This window comes from Papio anubis, chromosome 7, assembly GCF_008728515.1.
Source record: "Papio anubis isolate 15944 chromosome 7, Panubis1.0, whole genome shotgun sequence".
In the NCBI taxonomy this organism is placed as follows: Eukaryota; Metazoa; Chordata; class Mammalia; order Primates; family Cercopithecidae; genus Papio; species Papio anubis.
The window spans coordinates 49,699,877-49,712,445 of NC_044982.1; the positions used below are offsets into that span (position 1 = coordinate 49,699,877).

The 12,569-nt window shown below is 48.4% G+C and overlaps 1 protein-coding gene across 3 annotated transcripts; it reads left to right on the forward strand.

Annotated features, from left to right (window-relative positions):
• Window positions 1–2,230: 2,230 nt before the first annotated feature.
• On the forward strand, window positions 2,231–12,294 carry OTX2 (orthodenticle homeobox 2). 3 transcript variants are annotated; one of them, XM_003901851.5, is made up of 6 exons: window positions 2,231–2,590; window positions 2,749–2,812; window positions 6,269–6,288; window positions 7,413–7,628; window positions 8,659–8,810; window positions 10,646–12,294. In XM_003901851.5, exons 4-6 carry the CDS (start codon window positions 7,532–7,534, stop codon window positions 11,264–11,266), a joined length of 870 nt encoding a protein of 289 aa, XP_003901900.1. In that variant the 5' UTR covers window positions 2,231–2,590; window positions 2,749–2,812; window positions 6,269–6,288; window positions 7,413–7,531; the 3' UTR covers window positions 11,267–12,294. The 3 variants fall into 3 exon arrangements, with proteins under 3 accessions (XP_003901900.1, XP_003901899.1, XP_031523944.1); XM_003901850.5 differs by lacking the exon at window positions 6,269–6,288; XM_031668084.1 differs by lacking the exons at window positions 2,231–2,590; window positions 2,749–2,812; window positions 6,269–6,288 and having other exon boundaries at window positions 7,294–7,628.
• The last annotated feature ends 275 nt before the right edge of the window (window positions 12,295–12,569 follow it).

Below are 12,569 nucleotides of genomic sequence, written 5' to 3' on the forward strand. Positions count from 1 at the left end.
ACACTGTCCATTTCCAACTCGTAGTTTATTGGCCCGGTATTTCTGCGAAGTTATTAGACTAGAGTGCAAAGGAGAAGCGGGAGCTGTCTGCTGCCGGCCGCTGGAAGGGCAAAACCCTCTCACGCCCCACCACGCATAAATCTGCCCCTGTCAAATAGAACAGGGGGATTTTTAGGGAGATTCAGCTGCCCTCGCCATCTGGGAGGACATCGCAAACTTCTACATCGGGCTTGAAAGGTTTCCCTGGACACTGAACCCTACAGCAGATGGATCTCCCAGCCCAAAATGGTTTACTTGGTGGAGCTCGCAAGAGCGTGTGCTGATATTTCTCCATCCCACCCTCTGCCTACTGTCCCCGAGGCCTCCCTCCGGCCTTCCCCTCTGCCAGATCCACAACGTCCATTTTTCTTCTTCGGCTCTTTTATGCTTTAAGCATCATTGTGATCAAACTGGGGGAAACGTTTTTTTTCTAGGGGTAGGAAGGGGACTCTGCTTCTAGCGATCGGGGTGGATTTGCCTTTCCTTCATCGAAAGCATCGTGACTCTGACCAAGCGCACCCAACCAGTGCCTCCGACAGCCAGCGCCAAGAGGGTCATAACGCCTGGGGCATTGGTACCCCCTCCCCACCACCATCCCCATTAAAGGCTTCGGGGGCGGTCGCCAGGTATTTCAGTACAGTGGGGGTGGGGTGAGAAAAAAAGGTCCGTACTCACCCTCCCCCCCGCCCGGGCCCCTAGAAAGTCTTGACTCCTGGGAACGTGACAGCCAGCGGGTCTCCGGACTGGAGCTGTTGCAGAGGGCCGGGAAGGAGCTGGGCGGGCCCCGGGCCCCTCGGGGGCTAGAGGGGCCGCCAGGGCCCAAAGCTCTAGAGACACCTGTGACGGGGGCCGCGGCCGCGAAGTCCCCAGCCCCAGGCCGAGCAGGAGCCGGAGCCCAGCCCGGCTGCTGAGGGCTTGCTGCCTCGTGCGCACTCCCGTAATTCGTTAATTGCTGTAAATCCCAAGGACGGCCACATTTGATTACACATACAGTATAAGAACCGACAACAAAGCGACGAATTAATTACCAACTTCATTAACATAGGTCCCCAAATTAAAAGCAGCGAGCTGTTTCTTTGGGCCCACTAGCCGTGGTGGTGATGGTAGTTGGTGGTGGGTGGGTGGCGGGGGGTGGGGTATTTAGGAAGAGATTTTATTTTTCTTTTCCTGCACTAGGTGTTGTGAAGGAAGAGCTGTCTTCTGCTCCCACTCCCACCCCCCTTATTCACACACACTCAGCAGTTCCACTAGCCAGCCCCCACCCCATACTCCGCCCAGTCTGTTTTTGCTTTTCTAGGGACTCGGATCCGTTTGAAACCTGTCCGGTCCCTGCTCTCTATGCCAGGCAAAAAAGTTGGGCTGGGGGTCGCACTCTCCAGCTCAGGTCCCCAGGTCCCATCACTTCCCAGCCTCCCGGCCCTCAGCCCGGGGCTCGGGCGGCGCCAGCCCAGTTAGCTCCAGGCCTCGCAGTGTCGAGCGTTTGGTGGCGTTTGTTCTAACACAGAAGCTATTTCCAGCGGGGGCCTCCCTCGCTCGCTCCCTTCCCCGATATCTTGTCGACCTCACACTCGCATCCTCGAGGCCCGATGTGGCCCCAGGTACTTCCCCTAAATGGGCCCTGGGATTAGATTCCGGGGTTCGTGTTCCCTGCAGTCTGTCGTGGGTTTCTCAATTCCAAAAAACCCCAGGCGCCTACCAGAAGCCCGGGTCTCTCACTCGGGGATCATTTATTTTATATGTGTAAGGATATTTATAAGGGCTTAGGGAATAGAGAAGACACTGAGTTTTAGAGAATAGTTTGTTCTTGGACTTGTGTATCTTTCTGTCTCTGTTTTCCGTACATGCTCACATCGCACTCCCAGGCCTCCCTCCTTTACCCTTTCTGGCAGTCAGCGTGTTCTGGCCCTGTTTGAGACGGTATACTAGTGTTTTTGAGTTTCAGTCTGACTTGCTTTCTGCCTGTCATCCACACACTTACTGCTGGGGTTGAATGTGATAACCCAGTCACTCCCTATCCCCCGCCCTTCTCCAGCATTTACTTAAATATTTTTATCTTCCATCTTACATTGCATGGGTTTCCTTTCTTCCCTTCCCTAAAAACAAAAAACAAAAAGAATGAGGGGAAAGGAAATTACGGAGTAAAAGAAGCAGGGGAAAAGAGGGTAAGAGAAGAACTCCCTGTCCATCACTTTAATTATACAATTAATTCACATGCTCCGGCCCATAATGTATATTTTAAGCAAAGCCCAGTGTCTTTAAAGAACATTCTGGTAATGTCGGAGGCCTGGATTTGTTGCCTGCTCGTCCCCCCGTGCAGCAGCGGCCTGTTTTCCTCCCCCTGTTGTGTGTTTTTATTATTTTCCCTCTGGCTTAGATGTGTCAATCATTCTCTCCCTGCCATTGGTTGGAGAGTTTGCGTCAAAAAGTTGCCAGAGAGGCGCTTTCTCAGCAAATCTCCCTGAGAGCGGGACCGACCTCAGCTCCAACTCAGCCTCCACTGTGATTAAAAATAAAAATTGCTAGAGCAGCCCTCACTCACCACATCTACTTTGTATGTATTGCAGAGGGGCCCACGCGTGTTTAGAACTCTAGCCTACTTCCTCATTTTCTGTTCTTTAAAAAAAAAAATTTTTTTTTGGTTGTGTTTGACTTTTCATGGAAGGGTGAAGACTGCAAGGTTTCTAACTCAATACTCTTGATTTCTTTTAGGATAGCTGGCTATTTGGAATTTAAAGGATATTTGACTTTTTCTAACCTCCCATGAGGCTGTAAGGTAAGTGTCCGTCTGTCTTGTCTATATCCATATCTACGTGTCCCCGTGTCTGTCGGCCATCACCCCAGTACCTCCAATAGACCGACCGATGCCCCTCTGCGAACGTGGAGTTCTGTAGGCGGATGTATTTTTTTCTCTTACAAATTTTGAGGTGTAATAACGATCGCTGCAAAAAGAAAAATGTGATCTAGGGATGAGAACGGTAGTGAGAGAGAGGCAGAGAGCGTGCTCCTGGGGGTCGTCGCTTCTGCAAAACGTCGTCGAAACGCTGCGAGTGTAATCTGGGATGTTTTGGAAGGTTTTGTTTGTGGTTTTGTTTTTATGTCAACGCCGTTCTAGGCTTCTCTCCGCGATCTTTGCGTTTTGGCCCCTAGATCGGGTTGGGGTCGTTTGGATGGATCCCAGGGACCTTTTCAGAGTCCGAGACAAAAAGATGCAAATGTAACTAGATGGATGGATTGAAACAACAATAATAAAAAGCCAGGCGCCTTCTTGGGCCCGCGCGCCGGAAGCCCGGTTCGCTTGCGGGTCGGCCTGGGCTGGGGGCCGCCGCTCGAGCCCCTGTCTGCCCCTGATGAACGTGAGCGGAAACCGGAGCGGATAACCGAGGAGACTGGGAGCGCTGGCTTCTCGTTGCTCCGGCGCTCACTGCTTGCTCTCTTTGGCCTCCTCTCCCTCAGCCTAGCACAGCTCGGTTCTCTGTTTCTCCCAAACGCTTCCAGATCTCCTTTTTGCGTTTAAATACCCACTACGCCCCAAAATCCAAACCACCCTGAGTTGTAATAACGCAGCCTCGCAATCCCTGGTTGTCGTGGTCCCCAACCCTGGTCACCAGGCCGAGCGAAAGTGAAGAGTGGTTTTTCAACATGACTGTGTCGGGTACGGTTCGCGGCCCGCCCCACGTAGCCCTCCGCGTGCACCTGGAGCGGGCAGAAGTGGCAGCGAGTGGCCCCTGCTCCGCCCGAGGCCGCGGCCAGGCCAGGGACCGGAATCCTCCCGCTGGGACCGCGGCCCCTCAGCTGTTCCCTGGCGGGGAGCCACAGGGCTCGCCCGCGCGCTCGCGCACCCCCTTCCCAGGCTCGGGGACAATAAGGTGTTGTGGGTCGGGGCCGGGCGGGGGCCGAGGGGTTCGCCGAGGCCCAACTTGTGCCCTGGGTCGGCCCAGTGAGAACCATCCGAAGGTCCCTGCCAGCTCCAGGCGCGGGCGACCGGTTGCGCTGCAAACTCCTAAGAAGTCTTCGCGTTGCTGCGTTCAAGTGACTCTTGAAATCGACGCCCGATTTCGGGACACATTTTTGGAAACCCAAGTCCCCTGTCAGGATTCCACCGAGTTGGCTTTTGCCTCCTTCACAGACGAAGTGGTGCGCGGGGAGCGAAGGCCGAGCGGCGCTGACCCTGCCGTGGTGGATTGCTTGGGGAGGAGACGGGGAAGTGGCTCCTAGAAATTATCCGCCCCCGGCCCCCCCCCCCCCATTCTAGAGCTTCGGGGGTCAGGATTTCTCCTGCTCAGCTCGGGACTTTTTCCAGGCACAAAAGTTATTAGCAACAGAGAGGGGAGTAGGAGAGGAAACTCCTCCCCCCAGAGTAAGGTAGACACCCAGACCTCAGCGCTAACACCGGGGCTTTCTCCCAACGATAATTAATAGTCAAGGCCAACCCTTTTGGCACGTTTCTTCCTCCCTCCCTCGCGGGTGGCAGAGTTATTTGATTCCCCGAGACCAGAAACTTTCACTCGAGTTCGCCGGAGAGAGGCCAGCGCCGGCCGTTTTCCGCGGTGCCCACACGTCTCCTTTTTCTTTCTTTCCTCCTCTTCGTCGTCCTCCCAGCCGCAGGGCAGTCGCCAGTCCGCGTAGTTTTGTTTCCTTTCCATCATGCAGAAAATTAATCAGCCCGGACGAGAAGCAGAGCGGAGCATGGCGGCCTGTAATTAAGGGACGTGTGCCCCTCGGATTATCTCGTTAGTTTATCAAGAAAACATTTATTATAATTAATTCTCGGACGAGGTAATTATTGTTGAGCGAGGACACAGCAACTGGTAGATGGGCTTCTTGGAAGAAAAAAAAACAAGGCGGGGGGGAGGGGGAAGCGACAGATTGCACGAATTGACCGTTAGATATAAGGCTGCGCGGGCGACGCGGGCAGTGGAGCGGGACCTCGGGCTCCAGGCCTGCGGGGCTGCGGGGCTGCTGGGCTGCCGGGCAGGGACGCGGGACCCAGGCACTAGCGCCTGGAGGTGCGGTCGCCGACCGGCTGCCGGGACTCGCCGCGCGACCGCGGCCAGCTTCTAGGTATGAGTTCTCCAGAGGCCACCTCGTGAGCAGTCATAGTGAGGCGTGGATTTTTGAAAAGTCATTTCTTTTCCCCCTTCTGGACCCCGCTTCGAGATTGGAAAAGGGCTTTGAAAGTTAGATTGAAGGGCCCATGCCTTCTATGCAGAGTGCATACTAGGCCAATTGTGGAGAGAATCTCTTAGTTTTGGTTTTTGGTTTTCCTCTTTTCCTTTTAAAGGTGGATCCAGAGATAAAAATGAAAATAGTCTATTCCGAGAATTTTAGCCATTGTGCAATGGTAAGAGCAAAGGAGCCCCTGGAAGGATCTCGGCCCTGGTGCTTTCTGCGTGTTACTGCTTTTTATGTTGGAATGTGCTACTTTATTGTGTGATGTGTCAGGCATTTCTAATTTGGTGAGAGCTCGACATGTAAGAACATTTCCGTATTTCTCAAGGGTACACCTGATATGATTTTACGATTCTCTATAGTACTGTAGTTCAGAACTTTGCAAGGTAGTACGATTAAACAAAAAATCTCCAATCTCCGGTTTAGAGGCTGTTTAAACACATATACAACTGTATTTTAAAGCAGTCGTATATGTGTTTAAACAGCCTCTAAGCTGAAGGTTTTTGTTTATTTTCCCAGCCTCTAAAGAACAGCATTTTGAAAAGAAAAGACAATGCAAAAACATGAAGTCTGTATTGTAGGAGCAACTAAATTAGTTTTACTGAGGATAATACAAACTCCTTCAAGAAAGACATTTATAAAATTACATTAAATTAGATCTTGGGGTAGAAAAGCATGACTTTTGTGCTCTGAATTTAAATCAGAAAGAAGTTACAGTTACTGAGTTTCATTTATGGACTTTTGTGTCTTGCTGTCTTAAGCAACGTAAATATGAAAACCCGGAGTCCTTTAAACTCAGTAAGACCTTTATCTTGTATCCGCCATTTTGAAGCAATCTCTCATGGTGTCAAAGTTTCAAAGTAGAGATCCTTGCATATAAGTGCCACATTTTAGGAAAATAAAGGCCAGACTTGCAAACTGCCAGTCTATATTAACATCTACTTTGAATCTCTTTGCTGGGGTGCGTGGGTGGGGGGGGGGGCGTGTAACACAGCTGAAGAAAGTAAATAACTTTTTTTTTTCTTCCTTTCTTTTCCCCCGTGAGCTCTTTTTCTTATAGGATTGTAGGAAACTTGAAAGGTAGGGAGAAATTCTATTAGTTTCACAACTTTGGGTGTTTGTGTATCTACTTTCTTCAAAACTAAAATGTGCAAAAGGCAGTTAGAGTTAACAGGAAGCTCTGCTGCAGCTGCGGAGGACCCAAATGTCTGAAAATTTGCCTCCTGCAGGATCTGCAGCCTCCACACATCAAAATCAACATGGAAGCAGCTTGCACTACAAATGTGGGGTCCCGTCATTATCTGATTGGTGGGATTCTAACTTTACTTCACAATTTCTGGCAAGCCCTGTGCCAATCTTGAAGACTTTTTTGCAATATGTTTAAATATTTGATGGGTGTCTATTAAAAGTTAAATACTTGTTTGTTTAGCTTTCGTTCCTTAGACACGTATAATCAAGGTTCTCCAAAACCCTAATAAATCTGTTACTTACCTCGAAATCTAATTACCCAGACTACTAATTAGGTGAAAATGATTACCGGAAATGACTTCAAATGTGGAATAATAGTGGTTGAGCGGTTTTTCCAAGTTTGTCGTTTAGTAAGTTGGTATTTCAGATGTTAAACGCACTGACATTTTAGGTTCGCAGCAGTTGAAAGTGGTAAAAAGCTAAGATAATTAAAATCTCTGCCATGGAAAGGCAACAGTCTGGGGAGAGGTAGATTTCTTGAATTGTTTCTTTGTTTCTCACCAATGGGCTTTGTTATCAGCATTATTTATTTAGCCAAAGAGTTCTTTGTCTCTGCAAATGGCCCCAATCAAGTTTTGTTTGAGACAATTAGCTAGTGCCAGCCAATGAGTCCTATGCAAATGTAGGGATAGGAATGCAATGTGTGCATTTGAAGGCGTGGGGTTTTGTTCTTGGGGAAGGCAGATTGTAATTGCTTTCTTCGGGTACTTTTTTTTTTAACTTTAGGGTGGGGGTGGGGAAGACAGGTTTATCTGGTCTCCCTCCATCCCCTCTAGTTCTAGAGCAGCTGGGGGTGGGGGTGGGGATGGGGGTGGGGGGGAGTGTCTGCAAGTCCTTTAAAAGCCTCTGCCTCGCCTAGCCCGTGCTCTTTTTAAGTTAGTGGTGAAACGTGGAAGAACTGCTGCCTCCGAAGCAGTAAACCAGCCCCTCTGTTTGTTTGTTTGCTTTGCCCTTAGTTCCACTGCTCCAAACCCACCCACCAAGGAGTCTGAACCTGTCCACCCCGGGCGCATCAAGATCTTCCAGCTGGGTACCCCCGATTTGGGCCGACTTTGCACCTCCAAACAACCTTAGCATGATGTCTTATCTTAAGCAACCGCCTTACGCAGTCAATGGGCTGAGTCTGACCACTTCGGGTATGGACTTGCTGCACCCCTCCGTGGGCTACCCGGGTAAGTGAGCCCTGCTGCACTCCCGCAGCCCCCTTCCCCACGCCCATCCTCCGGGGATGCAATACCCTGTTCCCATGGAACACAGGGGTTGGCAGTCACACTGTCCCCACCCAGCTTCAGGGTAGGTCTCCACTAGGTTTGCCTTCTGAGGGGGGCATTTACTCACCAAGCAGAGAACAGGGGTAGGGAGAAGTGAGTAGGTGGGTCTGCAACAGTTACAATCACATCAGTTTATTCTTAATTCAAGTAAATAAGGATCGGCATCAGAGTGGGATGAGGAAGGTTACTGTCCTTGTCATTTGGGCAAAAGACCCCTGCCCATATCTCAATGCCCAATTCCTCAGAAGTGTCCTCTTGGAGAAGCCGAGTTTTCTCTCCGTAAGTCCTTAGCACCCTCGGGCTTTGCAGTTGTTCCCTCCATGCCCAGGCCTTCCCCTATGACCTCCAGAGCCTGCTTTAATCCCAAGAGGCGTGACTTCCTCCAAATGCGGGTGCTTTCCTTTCCGATCAGATCTGTTTAAAATCCTCCCAGAAGGAGAAGTATGAACTATGTCCCCATTTTAAAGATGGAGGAACAAAGGCCCGAGGTGTGCTAAAAATCATGGGAACAGGATCCAGATTTCCCCCACCAATCCCCCACCAATTCGAGCTGCCAGTCTGTCCTCGCAGATCCTTTGACTTCATGGAATAGCCTTTTTGTGTTGCGGTTTAGGGGTTGACCTTGCAGAAGTTTTGTGTGTGTGTGTGTTTTTAAAAATGTTTCATTTGTTAACTTTCCAAGTGATGCTCTGACTGGAGCAATCCCAACACCAAGACGAGTGGGGAAAGAAGCAGTGTGTGTCCTGGGTCCCCGGGGAGCAAGGCTGGGGAGACGGTGGGGAGAGCACTGGTAGGCTCCCAGTTGAAGGGCTGTGAGGAACGGGGGACTGCTGCGGGGTGGAGGGCAGGGGCGTCGGAGAACCCGCGGAAACGCCTATGACTGAGAAACTGCTCCCCCACCCTAAAGGGCCCTGGGCTTCTTGTCCCGCAGCCACCCCCCGGAAACAGCGCCGGGAGAGGACGACGTTCACTCGGGCGCAGCTAGATGTGCTGGAAGCACTGTTTGCCAAGACCCGGTACCCAGACATCTTCATGCGAGAGGAGGTGGCACTGAAAATCAACTTGCCCGAGTCCAGGGTGCAGGTAGGGCAGATGCAGGCAGAACCATCCTTCCTGATCATGCCACCTTTCCCCAGAGTATGGGGCTGTGGAGAGCCCCAGGTCTTTGAGAAGACTGAAGGAAGGCTTGAAATTCTCCTTCACTCACTAAGGGGCCAGGAAACTATTCTCCTCCTGTCCTTTTTTGCCTGCCCATCACCACTTAATCCTATAAGCAAGGGTCTTCAAGGTCCGGGTTGCTGGTGGACAGAGACCCATCCTTGAGCAGATTTCAAGAGTAGTCACATGGTGTTGTAACCCTTCCCTTCCTCTGTATAGAAATCCTCTCCTATTCTCGTGGACTTGTACATGTGAAAGCAGCTCAGCTCCTGGACAGTCCAAATATTTTTACAGATGAAAAAATAGAGTAAATGACTTGCTTAAGGTCATAACTAAGTTTGGTGGCAGAGTCAGGGTATAGATGCAGCTGGTGCTTTTACTAAATAAATCAACACAAAAAGAATGTATTTTCCTTGACTTCTTAGGGATTGAACAGAATTGTCTAGCTCTGAGCCATTTAACAGATAAAATATCTACATGATGTCTCTAGTAACACCTCTCTTGTTTTAGTTTCCCTAAACTTGACCTTAAACTGAAGAGGGAAGGTCAACTCCAGCTTGCCTTGTGAGTGAGCCCCATACAGAGTTCTCTGCAAAGTGTTTAGGACATAAACCACATACACACCTGGGCCTCTCCTTCAGCTAGAATATGTTTATGAAAGCGACAGACATCAGTGTCGGTTGCAAATTGGGAAAGGGGCCTTTTCAAAGTAGGTTAGAGGAAGTTTTAGCACTTGCAAGGCTTGAACCAAAGTCCTCACTAGGAGAAAACAAATGGCTCCAAATGGTTGGTGGTCTTGAGCTTGGCCTTGGTGGCATCACTTTTACCACAGTTACAGCACCCATACAGAGAGCTCGTTCAAAAGTTCAGCTAAGGATTTGTCCTCCAGAAAATGCCAGTAGTTTCTCTTCTAAGCCCCCTCGTACACCAATCATAGCTCCTTCATTGCAGAACATGAACAGGGCTGGTAAAGAGAATTGTCAAGATTGCAGCAGGGGGTGGAAGTGGTAAGTCAGTAAACACAGCACAGGAGACTGAGTCTATGTGCTGAGTGGCAATACTCTAAAGACACAGACTCGAGTCTCAGAGACTAGCAGGTCTGTGCTCCCAGCTCAAAGCAGAGTGCATGTAAGTCACTCCTTTTACCACAAAGAAGCTTTTAGCAAATAGTGACTTTCAGACCTCTTTCTTCAACAAGATCGTTTCTTCCCCTTGAGCTTTGTTTTGTGAGCCTTTCTTTCTAAGAGAGACAGAAGGGTGATGGAACCAACCAACCTCCATATTAGCAGCTGCTTCCTGGAAGATGAACTGTAAATGAATTTAGGCTGTTCCTGTTAGTATGTAACAACAGAATTGCTTTCTCTCACCTCTCATGTATTTCCCTCCAAAAGACATAGATACATTCTATTCCTGTGTGAGAGTGTTCCAAAATATAGCTGGGTCTATGTGTATGTGTGTGTTAGAGGCAAAATAAGATAGGAAAGTGATGTGGAGAGTTTTTAGCTATATGATTTGGGGGATTATCTTAAATGTTATTCTGGGCAAGAAATAAGGCAGCGTCAAGTGTTTTGACAGAGCCTCCCCAACTTTCTTACAAGTCCAGGAGTTTATATGAGAGTGCCACATAATAGGTCTTCAGTGGCAGGGGAAATTGTGTGTTTAGCTGATCTGCCAATGTAGGATAGATTTATAATATGGGAGCCATTGTTGTCCTTAAGGAGTTTTCAAAACTGTGTTAAAGAAGTTTCTTTCCCTTCAAGGTATGGTTTAAGAATCGAAGAGCTAAGTGCCGCCAACAACAGCAACAACAGCAGAATGGAGGTCAAAACAAAGTGAGACCTGCCAAAAAGAAGACATCTCCAGCTCGGGAAGTGAGTTCAGAGAGTGGAACAAGTGGCCAATTCACTCCCCCCTCTAGCACCTCAGTCCCGACCATTGCCAGCAGCAGTGCTCCTGTGTCTATCTGGAGCCCAGCTTCCATCTCCCCACTGTCAGATCCCTTGTCCACCTCCTCTTCCTGCATGCAGAGGTCCTATCCCATGACCTATACTCAGGCTTCAGGTTATAGTCAAGGATATGCTGGCTCAACTTCCTACTTTGGGGGCATGGACTGTGGATCTTATTTGACCCCTATGCATCACCAGCTTCCCGGACCAGGGGCCACACTCAGTCCCATGGGTACCAATGCAGTCACCAGCCATCTCAATCAGTCCCCAGCTTCTCTTTCCACCCAGGGATATGGAGCTTCAAGCTTGGGTTTTAACTCAACCACTGATTGCTTGGATTATAAGGACCAAACTGCCTCCTGGAAGCTTAACTTCAATGCTGACTGCTTGGATTATAAAGATCAGACATCCTCGTGGAAATTCCAGGTTTTGTGAAGACCTGTAGAACCTCTTTTTGTGGGTGATTTTTAAATATACTGGGCTGGACATTCCAGTTTTAGCCAGGCATTGGTTAAAAGAGTTAGATGGGATGATGCTCAGACTCATCTGATCAAAGTTCCGAGAGGCATAGAAGGAAAAACGAAGGGACTTAGAGGGGCCTACCAACCAGCAACCCGAAATGGACAAACCAATCTACTTAAGATCCTGTCATAGTTTTAGATCATTGGTTTTCCTGATTTGCAAAGTGATCAAAAGCATTCTAGCCATGTGCAACCAAACACCACCAAAAATAAAATCAAACAAAACTAAGTTGTGAAGGAAGGGAGGGAAGGTCATAGCCTTCTTAAGCAGAGGTGTTCCAATGTTTTAGCCAATCCTTGGTTGAATCTTAGGAATGAACAGTGTCTCAAGCTCATTCACGTTTCATGACCAACTGGTAGTTGGCACTGAAAAAACTTTTCAGGGCTGTGTGAATTGTGCGACTGATTGTCCTAGATGCACTACTTTATTTAAAAAATAATGTTCATAAGGAGTCAATATGTAGTTTAAGAGACAATCAGTGTGTGTCTTATAAATGGTACATCTGTGGTTTTTAATCTGTGCTAGACTTCAAAACTGTGATCTCCTGTTATTGTATGCAACCTTGAACTCCACCTCTGCAGGGGTTCTTCTGTGATTAAATAGGTTATAATTATAAGCAAAATTCAGAGCAACTGAGTACTGATCTAAAAAGATTACCTTTGGCTGGAGGTGAGCTGCACTGAAACTTTACAACAAAATGTCTCTGGACAAGGAGAGTGAGAGAAGAGAAGCAAAAGGACACGAATTCATCTGTAATTTACTGTTGGTAAGCCTAGCAGTAAACAGACATTGGTCAATTGCTCTGACCCTGATGAATTATTAAACTGAGATCATTGTCGTTTATGCTTGCAGATGTTAACTGGAAAAGTTATATATGCATAAACCTTTTCTTCCTGGATTTGGCAGATATGTATAATTATATTAAAATGGTTCTAGCACAACATTGGGTCCAGTTTAATTTTACACCACTATTTACAAATGAGAAGCCTACATTCAATCTTTCCTTCCCAAAACACGTTTTTCTTAGGACAGAGGAAATTAGCAAACTTATTTTTACTTTTTCTTTTTTTGCTAATCTATGCATAAACTAGATATGAACGACAGTGGTATGTAGACTTTTTGTGACTTTCATCAGGATTGCTCTGAAAATGAGTTTGGAGAGCCTGACAATCAATAGGATCTTGTTTTCCTTGCTTTTCCCTTCCTGCCTCAAACC